This window comes from Candoia aspera, chromosome 1 (assembly GCF_035149785.1).
Source record: "Candoia aspera isolate rCanAsp1 chromosome 1, rCanAsp1.hap2, whole genome shotgun sequence".
Taxonomy (NCBI): Eukaryota; Metazoa; Chordata; class Lepidosauria; order Squamata; family Boidae; genus Candoia; species Candoia aspera.
In genome coordinates, this window is record NC_086153.1 from 42,875,367 (window position 1) to 42,890,718 (window position 15,352).

Sequence of the window (15,352 nt, forward strand, 5' to 3'; positions counted from 1 at the left end):
TTAAAGCAGAAATACATACATAAGGAAGTATTTCCCTTCTGCTGAGCTTTGTTGCTTTCACTTAAAAAACCTAACCGTTCTGAATATTTCAGTGTAGTGCTATTTCTATAAGTTGACTTGATTTTATCTATAACAAATTGGCGGTAGTAAATAATAGTTTATATCTTTTCTAACTTCATTTCCATAGCTCTTCAATTTCTGTTGAAATCTATACTTGAAATAGATGAAGAAAACCGGTAAGTGTCAGTACTCAAGATAAAATGTGGAGAGTGTGAAAAATGTAAAATGCAAACCTAAGTGTTATTTGGGAAAACACCTCCTTTTAGTTTTTTTAAAAAATACTTACGGCCAATGAGCTGTAGCAGTCTGATGTTTAGATACAGTATACTCCTTGAGTTCAGTTGTGCTTTGGTTTATTGGTATAAAGTTTATCAGAACAGTTTTGAAATCTAAGTGATAAAAACTTTGAATTCTGGTATTGAATCAATTTAAACATTCTGCATATTCTTCCCAACAAGTTGCAATTTTTATTCTAGGTTGAGAAAGTATCTTCACCTTAGAACTTTGCAAAAATGTAATTTGGGGCTGAATGTCAATGCTGAACATGAAAATTAAGACTTTTGTTCTATTTTGTACACTTCAATTTTGTAGTATTCCAATTCCTACATTTTAAAGGCTTTCTTATTTGTTTGGCAACAGGTTTGTTTTAATCTCAGTCTAGTAAGTAGTTCTAGTAATGCATTCTGTAACTTGGAAGTTCTGTTACAGTCTTGGCTATTACATCATTTTTTACCCGTTAATGGAATAAGTAAACAAATAAACAGTTTCATAAGAGTAAATTCATTTTCTTAAGCTTCAGCTTCCCTTTTGGGCACAGATTACTCTTTTAATGGCAAATGATTGTTTTCACACATTCAAAATCTTTCACTTATTGTCTAAGACTATGAGTAAACAGCATTTGCAAAAGCAATTAATAATATGTACTTTTAATCAAAACACAGGTACCATGTCAATATGCAATAGTTCTTAATTTTAAGAAATGTTCTCACTGTAAAACATAATGTTCATGAAATATACAAAAAGAGCTCCAGAGTATTTGTAATGTATTCTTGTTGATTAAATAATTTAAATTTATTATGTATGTGTATGGATCTCTGTCCATTGATCTGCACACACATATACATGAATGCATATATACCGATATATTGTTATGAATGTTTATCTTATATACCACTTACCTCTTTAGATCATTTTTTGAAGCCCAGTTCAGAGAATGATGCACAGCAGTGAGTGGGCACATATTAGGACCTTTTTAGTGGCAGTGTCTGCATTCTGGAAATCTCTTTCAAGAATAATCTGTCATTAGTGGCATTCACACTATTTTTTTAAAACTTGGGACTATATCCAGATAGCTACTCATAATGCTGGAAAGCTTTTTATTGTCAGAAAAGGAAGAGAATCTCTCGCCCCTGCCATTTCCCATATGCTCCCAAAATCTGCTCTGTAGGGTTAAAAGGTCCTCAGAAACAGATTTGAAGTAGTTATTTGTGTTATTTGTATCTTTTTAAAGGAAATTCAGCGGAAATCACATTGCTCAAACTCGGCTGATGCATGATTTGCTTATGGGAATTAAAGTTTCAATGACGTTGATCCAAAAAATTCTGGAAAATATGCAGGGATGTTTTTGGAAAAAATTGGATTCTCCCATTTGGCAATGTATGTGTGGACTTCTGAACAGCTTTATATGCTTCTTAAATAATGGTAAATAGTGCTAATGTTTTAAGTTTTTAAAGCTACTTTACTGGTCATTGGCCTTTAATAACAAATCAGTTGTTTGGAGTAATGTGAGATACTTGTTTAATGACTTTCACCCACTCATTTTTAATCTTCTCCAACAGTTTATTTCAAAAGGAAGAGAAAGCTAAACTCAGGAATAAAAACCTTCATACTGAAATAATGTCACTCTTGCTTATTTTTCTTTTTTAACTTGGGTTGGACTTAAAAAGTTCTATGAATGAAATTCTGCTTGCCAAAGGGATACAGGTAGTCCTTGCTTACTGACTGCCTTGTTTAGTGACAGTTCGAAGTTATGACAGTTGGGGGAAAAAACAACAGCTTTGCAACCAATCCTCTCAACAAGCAGAATTAGTGGAGAACGTGGAAGTGAAATTGCAAGTTGCGGTCTTGCGATGTCTTGCTTAACGACCTCTGTGATTCGCTTAACAATGGAAGTGGAAGTGATGCCATAAGTCTGGCATGGTCATGGGTTTTTTCGCATAGTGACTGCAGCGCTTAGTGACAGAATTGCTGGTCCCAATTGTGGTCGGTAAGCGAGGACTACCTTTAGCTTTTTCCTCCAATTTGTCTGAAACCCTTGAAAATCTGCTCTGCATGTTTGGAGGAGTGTATGATACCATTTATTTGCTGTATTCTTATTGTGTGTTTATTTTCATTTTCTTAATTGTTATATTGTGTTTTTAACTGTTTGCTAACCAAAGTCATTTGTGCAAGATGAACAAATGAACGAATGAATGAATTCATATATAGATATAGAACAGCTCAAAAGATGGTTTGGGAAGTTGCAGGAAAGGGAGTAGTTGTTAAAAATCCTCTCCTTCTGCATGTACAGCATATTGTGGTTTGCAGTCCTTTCTGAAAATGGAAGGAGCATTCTGTATATGGAAGAATTACTCTTTGTCCTAGTTGGAATTTGATCAAGGATCTTATCAGTGGCTGGGTCCATATATCATATTAAGTTGTGTATTTTATTGTAGTGGTTTATTGAAGAACAGACAATTACCTGTGTTTATACAACATGCCAAGCTAGAAACAAATAGATCCTGCAAGGCATAACTTGATGGATACTTGGGGCCACTGAATGTATTAATGTTGATTATTTTCTTCACTATGTTTATGAGAATTAGTGTGATGGATGCAATAGAAAAAGAGAATATAGTAGGAAATGCCTTACTATTTCAGAAAACTGGAATGGTGCTCAAATACTTTAAATGCCATTTATAATTCTAGTATCTTTTCCATCTATTTAGAAGACCTTCTACAAACTGTCCAGACTTCAGCAGGATTGGCTGTTGTTCTCTTTATTAAGACTATGTTTGAACCTGTTGAGAAGTTACCTTGTTTGGTTAGTGTGTTTCCTTTGAAAAAAGTAAAAATACATATAAAATTAATTTTGAATGCATATTTGAAACATTAAGCTAATTGAAGAAAGAGAAGTAACTGAAAGAGTAGCCATTTCAATATTAGTTATCTATTTCATATTTTATGTAAGTTCTGTTACAGGAAATATTGTCATTTTACAGTGCAGTAAGATAACATTTACTTAGAAGTTAGTCCCACTGAATTCACAGGGATGATTATCAGGTGATTGTTTAAAGGATTGCAACTGTAATCTTGGTTCCCCAGATTTGCTCAAACTATAGGTCCAAATTTTGACCAAGATTAAGATTTTTAGATGCAATCCTGTACAGGCTTGTTGTTGTTTATTTGTTTAGTCACTTCCGACTCTTCGTGACTTCATGGACCAAAGTATTTCAGTTTTGCCTTTAATATCATTCCCTCAAGTGAGCAGTCTGGCTTTATTTCCTGGAGGATGGACTGGTTTGATCTTCTTGCAAGTGTCCAAGGCACTCTCAGAATTTTCCTCCAACACCACAGTTCAAAAGCATCTATCTTCCTTCTCTCAGCCTTCCTTATGGTCCAGCTCTCGCAGCCATATGTTGCTATGGGGAACACCATTGCTTTAACTATGCGAACCTTTGTTGTCAGTGTGATGTCTCTGCTCTTAACTATTTGATCGAGATTGGTCATTGCTCTTCTCCCAAGGATTAAGCGTCTTCTGATTTCCTGACTGCAGTCAGCATCTGCAGTAATCTTCGCACCTAGAAATACGAAGTCTTTCACTGCTTCTACATTTTCTCCCTCTATTTGCCAGTTATCAATCAAGCTGGTTGCCATAATCTTGGTTTTTTTGAGGTTTAGCTGCAAGCCAGCTTTTGCACTTTCTTCTTTCACCTTCATCATAAGGCTCCTCAGTTCCTCTTCACTTTCAGCCATCAAAGTGGTATCATCTGCATATCTGAGATTGTTAATGTTTCCTCCAGCTATTTTAACTCCAGCCTTGGATTCCTCAAGCCCAGCATGTCACATGATGTGTTCTGCGTACAAGTTGAATAGGTAGGGTGAGAGTATACAGCCCTGCCGTACACCTTTTCCAATCTTAAACTAGTCCGTTGTTCCGTGGTCTGTTCTTACTGTTGCTACTTGGTCGTTATACAGATTCTTCAGGAGGCATACAAGATGACTTGGTATCCCCATACCACTAAGGACTTGCCACAATTTGTTATGGTCCACACAGTCAAAGGCTTTAGAATAGTCAATAAAACAGAAATAGATGTTTTTCTGAAACTCCCTGGCTTTTTCCATTATCCAGCGGATATTGGCAATTTGGTCCCTAGTTCCTCTGCCTTTTCTAAACCCAGCTTGTACATCTGGCATTTCTCGCTCCATGAATTGCTGAAGTCTGCCTTGCAGGATCTTGAGCATTACCTTACTGGCATGTGAAATGAGCACCACTGTTCGATGTTTGAACATTCTTTAGTGTTTCTCTTTTTTGGTATGGGGATATAAGTTGATTTTTTCCAGTCTGATGGCCATTCTTGTGTTTTCCAAATTTGCTGGCATATAGCATGCATTACCTTGACAGCATCATCTTGCAAGATTTTGAACAGTTCAGCTGGGATGCCGTCGTCTCCTGCTGCCTTGTTATTAGCAATGCTTCTTAAGGCCCATTCAACCTCACTCTTCAGGATGTCTGGCTCTAGCTCCCTGACCACACAGTCAAAGCTATCCCCGATATTGTTATCCTTCCTATACAGGTCTTCTGTATATTCTTGCCACCTTTTCTTGATCTCTTCTTCTTCTGTTAGGTCCTTGCCATCTTTGTTTTTGATCATACCCATTTTTGCCTGGAATTTACCTCCGATGTTTCTAATTTTCTGGAAGAGGTCTCTTGTCCTTCCTATTCTATTGTCTTCTTCCACTTCCGCGCATTGCTTGTTTAAAAATAATTCCTTATCTCTTCTGGCTAACCTCTGGAATTTTGCATTTAATTGGGCATATCTCCCCCTATCACTGTTGCCTTTTGCTTTCCTTCTTTCTTGGGCTACTTCTAGTGTCTCAGCAGACAGCCATTTTGCCTCCTTGGTTTTCTCTTTCTTTGGGATGTATTTTGTTGCCGCCTCTTGAACAAAGTTGCGGACTTCTGTCCACAGTTCTTCTGGGACCCTATCTACTAAGTCCAGTCCCTTAAATCTATTCTTCACCTCCACTGCATATTCCTTAGGAATATTAGTGAGCTCATATCTAGCTGATCTGTGGGTCTTCCCTAATCTCTTTAGTCTGATCCTAAATTGTGCAAGAAGAAGTTCATGATCGGAACTACAGTCAGCTCCAGGTCTTGTTTTTACCGACTGTATAGATGTCCGCCACCTTTGGCTGCAAAGGATGTAGTCAATCTGATTTCGGTGTTGTCCATCTGGTGAAGTCCATGTATAAAGCCGTCTCTTAGGTTGTTGGAAGAGAGTGTTTGTTATGCAGAGTGAGTTGTCTTGGCAAAATTCTATCAGCCTATGTCCTGCTTCATTTTGTTCTCCCAGGCCATGCTTACCTGTAATTCCAGGTGTCAATTGACTGCCCACCTTAGCATTCCAGTCTCCTGTGATGAAAATAACATGTCTTTTAGGCGTGTTGTCCAGTAGGTGCTGCAGATCCTCATAGAACTGCTCTACTTGAGCTTCTTCAGCATCTGTGGTTGGGGCGTATATTTGGATCACTGTGATGTTAGATGGCTTGCCCTGAATTCGAATTGAGATCATTCTATCGTTTTTTGGATTGTATCCAATCACTGCTTTAGCCACTTTACCATTAATTAGGAAGGCTATTCCATTTCTTCTGTGGTCCTCTTGTCCACAGTAGTAGATCTGGTGGTCATTTGATGTGAAGTGGCCCATTCCAGTCCATTTCAGTTCACTGATGCCCAAAATGTCTATCTTTAATCTTGACATCTCACCAATAACCACATCCAATTTGCCCTGGCTCATAGATCTGACATTCCAGGTTCCAATGGTGTGTTGATCCTTAGAACATAGGATTCGCCGTTCACCACCAGCACCGTCGGCCGCTAGCCGTCCTTTCGGCTTTGAGCTAGCTGCGTGATCACGTCTGGGGCTATTTGAACTCATCCTCTGTTCCTCCCCAGTAGCATTTTGACCATCTTCCGACCTGGGGGTCTCATCTTCCGCTGGTATACCGACATATCTCTGGTTGTACTGATCCATTTAGTTTTCACGGCAAGAATACTGGGGTGGGTTGCCATTACCTTCCCCAGGGATCGCATTTAGTCTGACCTCTCTGTCATGTCCTTCCCGTCTTGGGTGGCCCTTCACGGTTTAGCTCATGGCATCACTGAGGTGCTCAAGCTCCAGCACCACAACAAGGTAACGATCCTTTGCTGAAGGTACAGGCTTGGGGATAGCTTATAATGCACTTTGATAAGGCATGTATTGGGGGGGGGTAAAAATTCAGACAAATAGCAATCATAAATACTATATGGAACAGGACAGCTTTGGAAACATAAATATAGTCATAGTGTTTAGCGATATGTACTGTTTGAAGTGTAGCTCCCATAATTTCCATTCAGCATGAGCTTTATAAAAAGTCTCCTTTGCATTTTGCCAGTTTTACTATAATTTCTTGATGTCTTCCAGTGATCTAGTAAACCATACTTTTTTGGGTTTTTTCCTCTTATATTAACAGTTGTATTACATTGGTTTTTGCAGATCAATGACTTGATTTGTGGCCTACTAAACTGTTCTGATGTGCCAGAGTGGTTTGTGGACAGCTGTGGTGGCCTTTGTACTGCTGAACTTTCTGACTCGGTCCTCCTTTTTCTTTGCCATGGAGCACTTGCTATGTTAGAGTGGAAAGATAACAGCATGGGAGAGAATGCAGAGAAACTCCTCTTGGATATAGCATCTGTTTTGTTGACCTTGAGCACACGGTAAAAACTTTTATTTTGTTATGGTTTTAATAATGTAGATGATACTCAGATTAATCCTTGACAAGGCTCAACTTTTACTGTAAATCCTGTGAGTGTTGAAATATAATATTAAATAGAATACTTAGAGCCAGTTTGGTATAGTGGTGGCGGTGGCGCTGCGGGTTAAACCGCTGAGCTGCCGATCGGAAGGTCGGCGGTTCGAAACCGCGCGGCGAGGTGAGCTCCCGTTGCTCGTCCCAGCTCCTGCACACCAAGCAGTTCGAAAACATGCAAATGTGAGTAGATTAATTGGTACCGCTTCGGCGGGAAGGTAACGGCGTTCCGTGAGTCATGCCGGCCACATGACCACGGACGGGTCCTTAGGGACAACGCCGGCTCCAAGGCTTAGAAACGGAGATGAGCACCGCCCCCTAGAGTCGGACACGACTGGACTTTACGTCAAGGGAAACCTGTCAGAAAAGCTGTCGGAATATGCAGCTGTCAATATTCAGTTAGTTTTAAAACATGGTCATATATTTCTATCCTGCTTTACTCTGTCTGTTTCTCCAAGGTTAAAAGAGTCTGTAATGGCAGCATCTCTATCTAGAATTCTAGCTATTTGGACCAATGTAGCATTGGATTCTCTTCAATCAAGTTCTAGAAATCTGAAGTTAAATCTCAATGGAAACTCAGAAACCATTGGTAAAATGTTGGATTATGTGTACGCACATTGGGAACATCCACTAGATGCAGTTAGGCACCAGTCCAAGCTAATATTTAAAAATCTTCTTCAAATACATCAGATTGCTGTGAAAGAATCCATAGTAAAACTAGACCCTTTCTTCTCAGAGTTAACTGAAAACTTGCTAGGTTTAGAATGGCATGTAAAAGGTAAATACTCATCACTTGGGTGTCTTGTGGACTGTATTGGCATTGAAAATCTTTTGGAAATTGACAGAACAATTCCTACACAAATCTTGGGTGTGATGAATGACCAGTCTTTTGCACCTTATGCAAGTGATTTATTGGAAATCATGTTTGTGAATCACAAGAGGCATCTTACCTCCACTTTGAAAAGAAACACCTGGATTGATAGTTGGCATGAGACATGGGTTTCTCCTCTGCTTTTGATATTATGTGATGGAAGTCCAGAACAAGCCACCTATGTAACAGATTATTACTTACCAAAATTGCTAAAATGTAGCCCGGAAAGTTTGAACTACATGATTAAGATCCTTCAGATTTCAGCAGAATCTAATGTTGGTAAGATCCTTTATCTTGTACGTAACATTTTGTAGTGTAAGATATCTGTAAACAGACTGAGGTGGTGGGTGATGGTACTGTTTAATTTGTTTTGGCAATGAATTTGTTGGGGTGGGAGAGGATAGAATTTCATGTTCGCAGCTACTTAAAGCTAAGCAAAGATGCCCCTTGATGACTAGGAACATACTTTAGAATTTCTTTTCTTAAGCCTTCTTTCAATAAACAATACAAATTTTATATTCTTCTTTACTACAAAGCCAAGCAGAGTTAGTCATTTCCCCCCTTTTATTAGTTTTCTTCATAAACATTATTAAAGATACATAACCAGATGTTTTTCCCCAACTTTAACTCCTACCACAGAACTTTAACTCCTACCGCATTTTTACTGAAAGTTTAACTTTCATATTATGAAAGACTTTCCTATTATTTCATAGAAAGGCTTCCAGTCATTAGAACAACCATGTCTTTTTTCAGGTTCACATGGTTGCTTTGTAAGCTGTCCCTTTCCAACAAAGTCTCTTTGCTTTGCTGGGAAAAAAGTGAAATAAAGTGGTTATACATGTACACATATGCAGAGACAATTGGGATTAGAAGTGGCTGCTTCAGTGATTTGAGGAAAGATGTTTTTTGTGTACTCCTATGCCTTCTGAAATACCTTTCAAAAGATTTGCATAGCCTTAATATTTAAATGCTTGTCATTTTGAGTCACATCCGTGTGTATCTCAAAAATTAAGCTACACTAATCTGTTTGGTGGACATGATTTTCATGGGCATGTTGAGCCTGAGAAGGAAATGAATGACTAACAACCATCTTTGTTAATTAGAATTTATTTATGTTTTTTTAAGGATCTTGCAAAACCAGAGGAGCTCTTGGAGCCCTGATGGCATGCTTGGGAATGGCCAGGGCTCACGGGCACTTGCAGTTTACAGTCATAATGCAAGATGGCCTTGTGTCTAGGAGCTGTATAAAACAAGGTTTGGTTCACCAACACGATGAGGTACATGTCTCAATATTTTAAATGTTAGACTTACTATTTCAGAGAAAAACCAGATAATTGAAAACTTGCTTCTAATTTTAAAGGTACGAATAGATGCGTTAGGTTTACTGTGTGAAAGTCACCGCAGCACAGAAGTAATTTCCATAGAAGAAATGCAACTGATACAGTTTTTTATTAGATACAACTTGAACAACCAATCAGCAGCAGTGAGGCAACAGATTTGTTCCCTACTGAAAAAGGTAATCTCAAAATGTGAATGTGAAACATTATATCCATGTTTCTCAAAGTTCTATAAAGAAATACAGTGCAAATGAAATTTCATGATGTGTTTATGGATTTTTTTAAATATGTAAAGTAATTTGTAATGCCATGTTCTGTCTTTTTAATTGAATTCTGTTTTGCCTTTTTTTTTCCCCTCCAAAAGCTGTTCTGCCGGATATATGAAAGCTCCCAGACAGTACTTAAAATGAAGCAACTGAAGTCTAAACAAGGTCTAAGTAAACAGTCACTTACGTGGGATCCATTAACAACTTTGCAACAGTATAAGGTATGTTTTGTAAATTGCTGTAATATAAAGAATTAATATTTTTGTGTGGCAAATTTCAAAGTATTCAGTAACCACAGAAGAGGAAGGTAAAATAAGCAGTTGATTTTCTGTGATACGGAAAATAAAGGTATGAGATAGAAAAGGATTCTTATAAAATTGCCTTATTCTAACGTAAAGAAATTGTGGATTTAATTCAATATTATCTGCATTAATTGGCAGCAGCTCTCATATTTCTTTAACAGGTGATTCTATAGATGGACCATGCTCCCCTTTTTAAATATTGTTGTAATGTGCTCTATCCTAATGTGAGTCTTATGCTACATGTAGAAAGCCAACCAATCTGGCACTGTTCTTAGAAGAAATTTGAACTCTCACTGGCCTGAAGAGACGGGGTGGAATCAACCAACCAACTATATTGCTGAGGTAGACTTGAACCATTAGGCAACACATATTACATGCAAATTGAAAAGTAGAGAAGTTCCTTGTATATGGATGTCTTCTTTTTAATAAGTTTTTTATTTTTCATTTTTTTTCCCTGGAAAGTGATTTTAATTCTATTTTCTTGAACTGAAATCCGGGTGCTCACAGCTGAAATTTTTAGCATTTTTAGCATATACACATAACCCAGAACAGGCAGTCACCTTGTTAGTTATGCTGTGACATTATAGAAGCCTATTTGGTTCATGGAAACTGAAGCTTTATGTAGTACTATAACCAGAAATAGCTGAATTTCTCAAAACTTAGAAGGTACAAATGGATATATAATATACCATGCAAAATATTTGTGTATGTTCCAATAGAAAGAAAGCAATAGAAAACATGTGTCAGTGATCTGAGAAAATTTATTCAACAAGAAATAAGTGCTTGTGTGTCAGGACCAACTCAGTGTTAGTACAAGATTAAAAAAAAAAAAGGGAACTGACTAGCTGCTGCAATTTCATCTTTATTTCTTCATTCAGTCAGACTTTTTGAATAGGGAAAAACATATAAAATATACAGGTACTCCATATAGATGGCTAATTTGAGAGAAGTGATTTTTAAATTTTAAAATCAGCTTTAAAGTTAATTTTGCAAAATTTACTTTTATGTTGTGCAGGAATTTACATGTCATATTTTCTGAATTGGTGGAGACTGGCAAAGCAATTCCTCTTTCCAATTCTTAAACTTTCTAGTTAGCTAGTTCTAAAATCAAGATTTAAATTTAATTCAACTTTCCAGGGCCAGATAGAATGTTCAGGCAACCAGAATGGAACAACTAAGTAGAGGGGCTAAGTTTTAGACAGGAACAGATTAAAATGTATAAACTGTACTGTTCACTTAATGGGTGAGTTCATACAACTTGCTTGCTTATTAATTAATTAATTATTCCAATTTCTATCACTGTCCATCTCCCCCTGAAAAGCTTACCGTGTTAATGGTGAGAGCAGCAGTTTATGTGGACCTGCTAATCTAGCTATTATTAGGCTAGGAAAGGAGTGATCAAACTATCTTCCCCAAGGCAACCATTGTGAGAACTTGAAATCAACTGGGATAGTGTCCAAGTCCCATCCACTTAGTCCTCCAAGAAAAATAGATGCAGTTGTGGAATATCTAAAAAAGTAGGGCACTGCACTGAACAGCTTACAAAACTTGGCAGCTGCAGAACATACTGTAGTTCTCAAATTCTATGGGCTGTGGTACCTTAGCTATGCCCACTGTTGCTTGTCTGGCCAATGGAGACAAGCCATTAACATAGTGAAGGCTTGCCAATATTCTGTTCACACAAGGGCTGATAGAGAATCAGGCAGGACTCAAGGATGATTTTGTATTTCCCAGAATGGCAGGCCTTGACCTAATTACTGTACTATAGAATCAGAGGGTAAGGAGTGATGATTTGATTGATATGTTGGGTGAACCAGGCCACTAAGAATTTTTCAAGCATAAATATCAAACCTAATGGTATATGCATAGATTAAAAAAAAACATTTACTCATCTTTCCAAAGGAAAATTGTATTTGAGCATTATCTGATGTAAAAATGTAATTACTGTTTTATCTTTAGGATTTCATCTCTTCTGTCTGCAGTATACTTTTTGAATCCTTGTTTCCTGGCTCATCCCATGCAACCAGATTTACTGCATTGACTCTTTTGGGAATAATAGCTGAAATATTTCCTAATTCAGAAGGTAGGCTATCTTAAAGAAGGGGGATTTGTTAAAAGTATTTGCCAAGAAATATTAATGTAACAGTTTTAAAATCTTTTTCTCATCCCAAAAATGAAATTATCAAAGGATAAGAACATTTTTATATTAGAAGATAAGAACTGTGTTTGGATGATATAGTGCTGCCACCTTTAGCTATAAAGTGGAGGGTCCCTTCCCCAAATGGCTGGGCTGTAGTCCTGACATAGTTTGTTTTAAGTTGCCCTATTATCCACTCAAAAGTGATGACTACTTTTGTCTGAAACAAAGCTGAGAAAGAACCTATTGCTTCCTTTATGGTTCTCTTTTTGACCTGGCATGTTTCAGTTAGAAAAAACGTTTCATGCTGAGATCCATTCAGAACAAAGGAGTCTGTAGGTATATTCCCTACTAAAGTGTACAGATAGTCCTTGGCTTATGTCCATTTGATCAGCAACTGTTCAAAGTTACAGCTGTGATGAAAACATGGATGTACGATTGGTCCTCAAAGTTCTGGCCACCACAGCATATGATAGTGATCCAGGTGCTTGGGTGCCTGGCTCATGATTATGATGTCACAGGGAGCCATGAACATGATCGCCACTTGAGATTTTCTCTGTTGGTTTTGCACAAGCAAACTCAATGGGGAAGCTGGCAGGGAAGGTCGCAAGTTGCTCTGGTAAGTTGCTCCCACTTTTTCTCCTGCCCGCAGCACCCCCCTGCCCATGCACAGCCTCCTCCGGCTCTCCCAGGCCCTCTCCTGGCCTCCCGCAATTCGCATGCGGCCTGCACTGGCCCTCCCAGGCCCTTCCCCGGCCTCCTGTGACTCGCATGTGAACTGCACCGGCCCACCCCCAATCTCCTGTGGCACCCCTGCACTCCTCACCTGGGACTCCTGCTTCTTCCCGCTTAACAGCCTACATGTCTTGGGGTTATGACAGCAAGCAGGACTGCCTAGGATTGCTTTCGCTAAGCAGTGCACTTACGTGACGTCATGCTTTACGATCACATTGCTTAGCGATGGCAATCCTGGTCCCAGTTGCTGTCTTAACCCAAGGACTACCTGTAGTAGCATAGTCTAAATATGCCCTTTACCCGAAGAGTGGAAATTTTAAATTCTCATCTGTTATTTCCAGTAGCTTTGCTTTTTCATGTCTAAAGTGAAAGATGGTTGGAAAAAGGGTGGTAATCAGTACAGTTGTATAGCTTAGTTTTATGCTTTTCCCTAACTATTAGTTAGGCATCTACTTAGAAGACGGAAACAGATGGCTTAATGCAGGCTGAGATGCTTCTGCAATAAATACATATTGATTTCAGTATCAGCAGCTGATATGATTAAAAAAAAATAATCTGAACATGCAAGTCTGAACATGCATATGCATGTGTTATCATAGCTGTGGTTAAAAAATGTCAAATAATCAAACCTAATTCTGGTGAGGTGTACATGGAAAGTCTCTGAAGATTGTTGTAATTCTTATATTGTATTATGCTCTTTTGAGAGGAGAAATGGTATAACAATGATACATTGTTTTGATGTTGTTGCTACTGCTATTACTGGTAATGATACCATGTGGCGTCTCCCTACCGCATAAGAAAGCTTTTTCTTGCCATAGTCCTATCGGATAATATAGTAAATTTAGGCTTTTTAATATGGTAAGTAATTCCAGATGACAAGATCACCATTAGAAAGGATATTGCTCATGGTTGGTTCTTTTTTCCAGCTGTGCTCCTGATCATCTGTCTTTGCAAATATTTTCTTTTTTAATAGGCCAGAGCCCAGAATTATTCCAAATAGCTCAAGAAATTGATTGTTCTCGTGCTGATAGTCTGCTACACTGTTTTGCTAGTACTTTTGAGGAAGTAAAGACCTTGGCATTTGATCTGCTAATGAAGCTTCATCCTTTCTTGCCTTATTTTCAGGTACCGGCACAGTTTATAGATACTGATACTGTTTATAGTTCAAAATTACCAGATGTAAAATTCCTGTAGCACTGATTAGACATTGATTAACTATGCTAATCAGAAGTCAGGATTTCTCTTTGAATCCAGATGATTGAGTATGTTACAATTAGTACCCAACAAACTAGCATTTACAATTGTTTAATTTTTTTTTACTACATATTTCAGGACCCTGAAAAACTGCAGCCATTGTTACAGGTAGCTATGCAGCTCAGCAGGAGTTCCAGGCCATATGACTGTGTGACTGCTTCCTATTTACTGAACTTCTTAATACATCAAAAAGAACTGTTGAAGATCTGTTCAGAAAGTTATCAACTTCTGGGCATGTTTCAGCCAAATGAAGATATACCAGCCGACTCACTAGAGAAGAACACTTTATCTGGTCATTATTACACATTCTGTAGTTTTCAAACTTGCATTCCATATTGAAAGACAATGCTGTTAAGTCCAGAGAATGTCATCATATTCAGACTTAATGAATATGTTTCTGTTTTAATCTAAACTTTGTGTTTTCAGTCTTAGGTACCAATTTGTTCATGTAATGAGCTTTTAAAAGTTTTCTGATTCAATGTATTTGCTTTTTTGAAAGGTTTATTGACCTGGGAATTTTTTATTGAAACTTATAGGGCATAAAAATGTCTGCTATAATCTATCTCTCAAATGACCCAACCCCCAATTCTCTGGGCCTCGTGTTATATCCAGCCTGATATCATGTGTTCAGAATCAGGTGCCACTTTTCATTTTTTGGCTTTGGAAACTTCCCACAGCAAATTTCGTTGACTCTAGTGACATTATTGGCTGCAAAACATGCATCTTTAATCCTTTTTCCCTTTTATTTTCTGTCTGTATATTCTCTAGTCACAGTCAATTTTATCTCCATAAGTGGCTCTATCATCAATGTGCTGCCTTTTCTGGTATCTGTGATTTACTCGTCTATTTAATATAAAACTGGGATTTGGTGTGGAGTGGTATTTACCAAGACTTAAATAATTCTGTCTTTTTATTTATATATAGTTATCAAGTACTTATTGGAAAACCTTGAAAGAGAAATATTGCAAGCTGAGAAGTCTTTACTCCAAGCAGCTGCTTCATTCCCAATGTATGGCAGAGTACACTGTATAACTGGGGCTTTGTGTCAATTAAAGTGAGTAATATCACTGAGTGTTAACATGAATTGCAGTGACATTAACTTCATTGTTGCTGTAGAGTAGAAGTGTACATTTTTTTGAGCTGAAGGGTGCTCTTGGTCTTTAAATGGTTTGCTGGCAATTGTCCTTCAAAAAGTAGGGGGAACCAGAACAATTGCTGCATGAAAGTAAATTTTAATTGAATGTAAGTCAGATTCATTCAGTATAATTAAATGATTATTT

The 15,352-nt window shown here is 37.8% G+C and overlaps 1 protein-coding gene across 1 annotated transcript in view; it reads left to right on the plus strand.

The window, feature by feature from the left end:
- The window catches only part of THADA (THADA armadillo repeat containing), a 145,503-nt gene that overhangs the window by 11,156 nt on the left and 118,995 nt on the right, over positions 1–15,352 (plus strand). The window contains exons 7-18 of the mRNA XM_063302892.1: positions 188–236; positions 1,571–1,761; positions 3,048–3,142; positions 6,858–7,078; positions 7,629–8,320; positions 9,167–9,318; positions 9,402–9,557; positions 9,743–9,865; positions 11,906–12,029; positions 13,792–13,943; positions 14,151–14,364; positions 14,997–15,126. Of these exons, the coding sequence (XP_063158962.1) occupies positions 188–236; positions 1,571–1,761; positions 3,048–3,142; positions 6,858–7,078; positions 7,629–8,320; positions 9,167–9,318; positions 9,402–9,557; positions 9,743–9,865; positions 11,906–12,029; positions 13,792–13,943; positions 14,151–14,364; positions 14,997–15,126 (2,299 nt within the window). The remainder of the gene's footprint in view (positions 1–187; positions 237–1,570; positions 1,762–3,047; positions 3,143–6,857; positions 7,079–7,628; positions 8,321–9,166; positions 9,319–9,401; positions 9,558–9,742; positions 9,866–11,905; positions 12,030–13,791; positions 13,944–14,150; positions 14,365–14,996; positions 15,127–15,352) is intronic.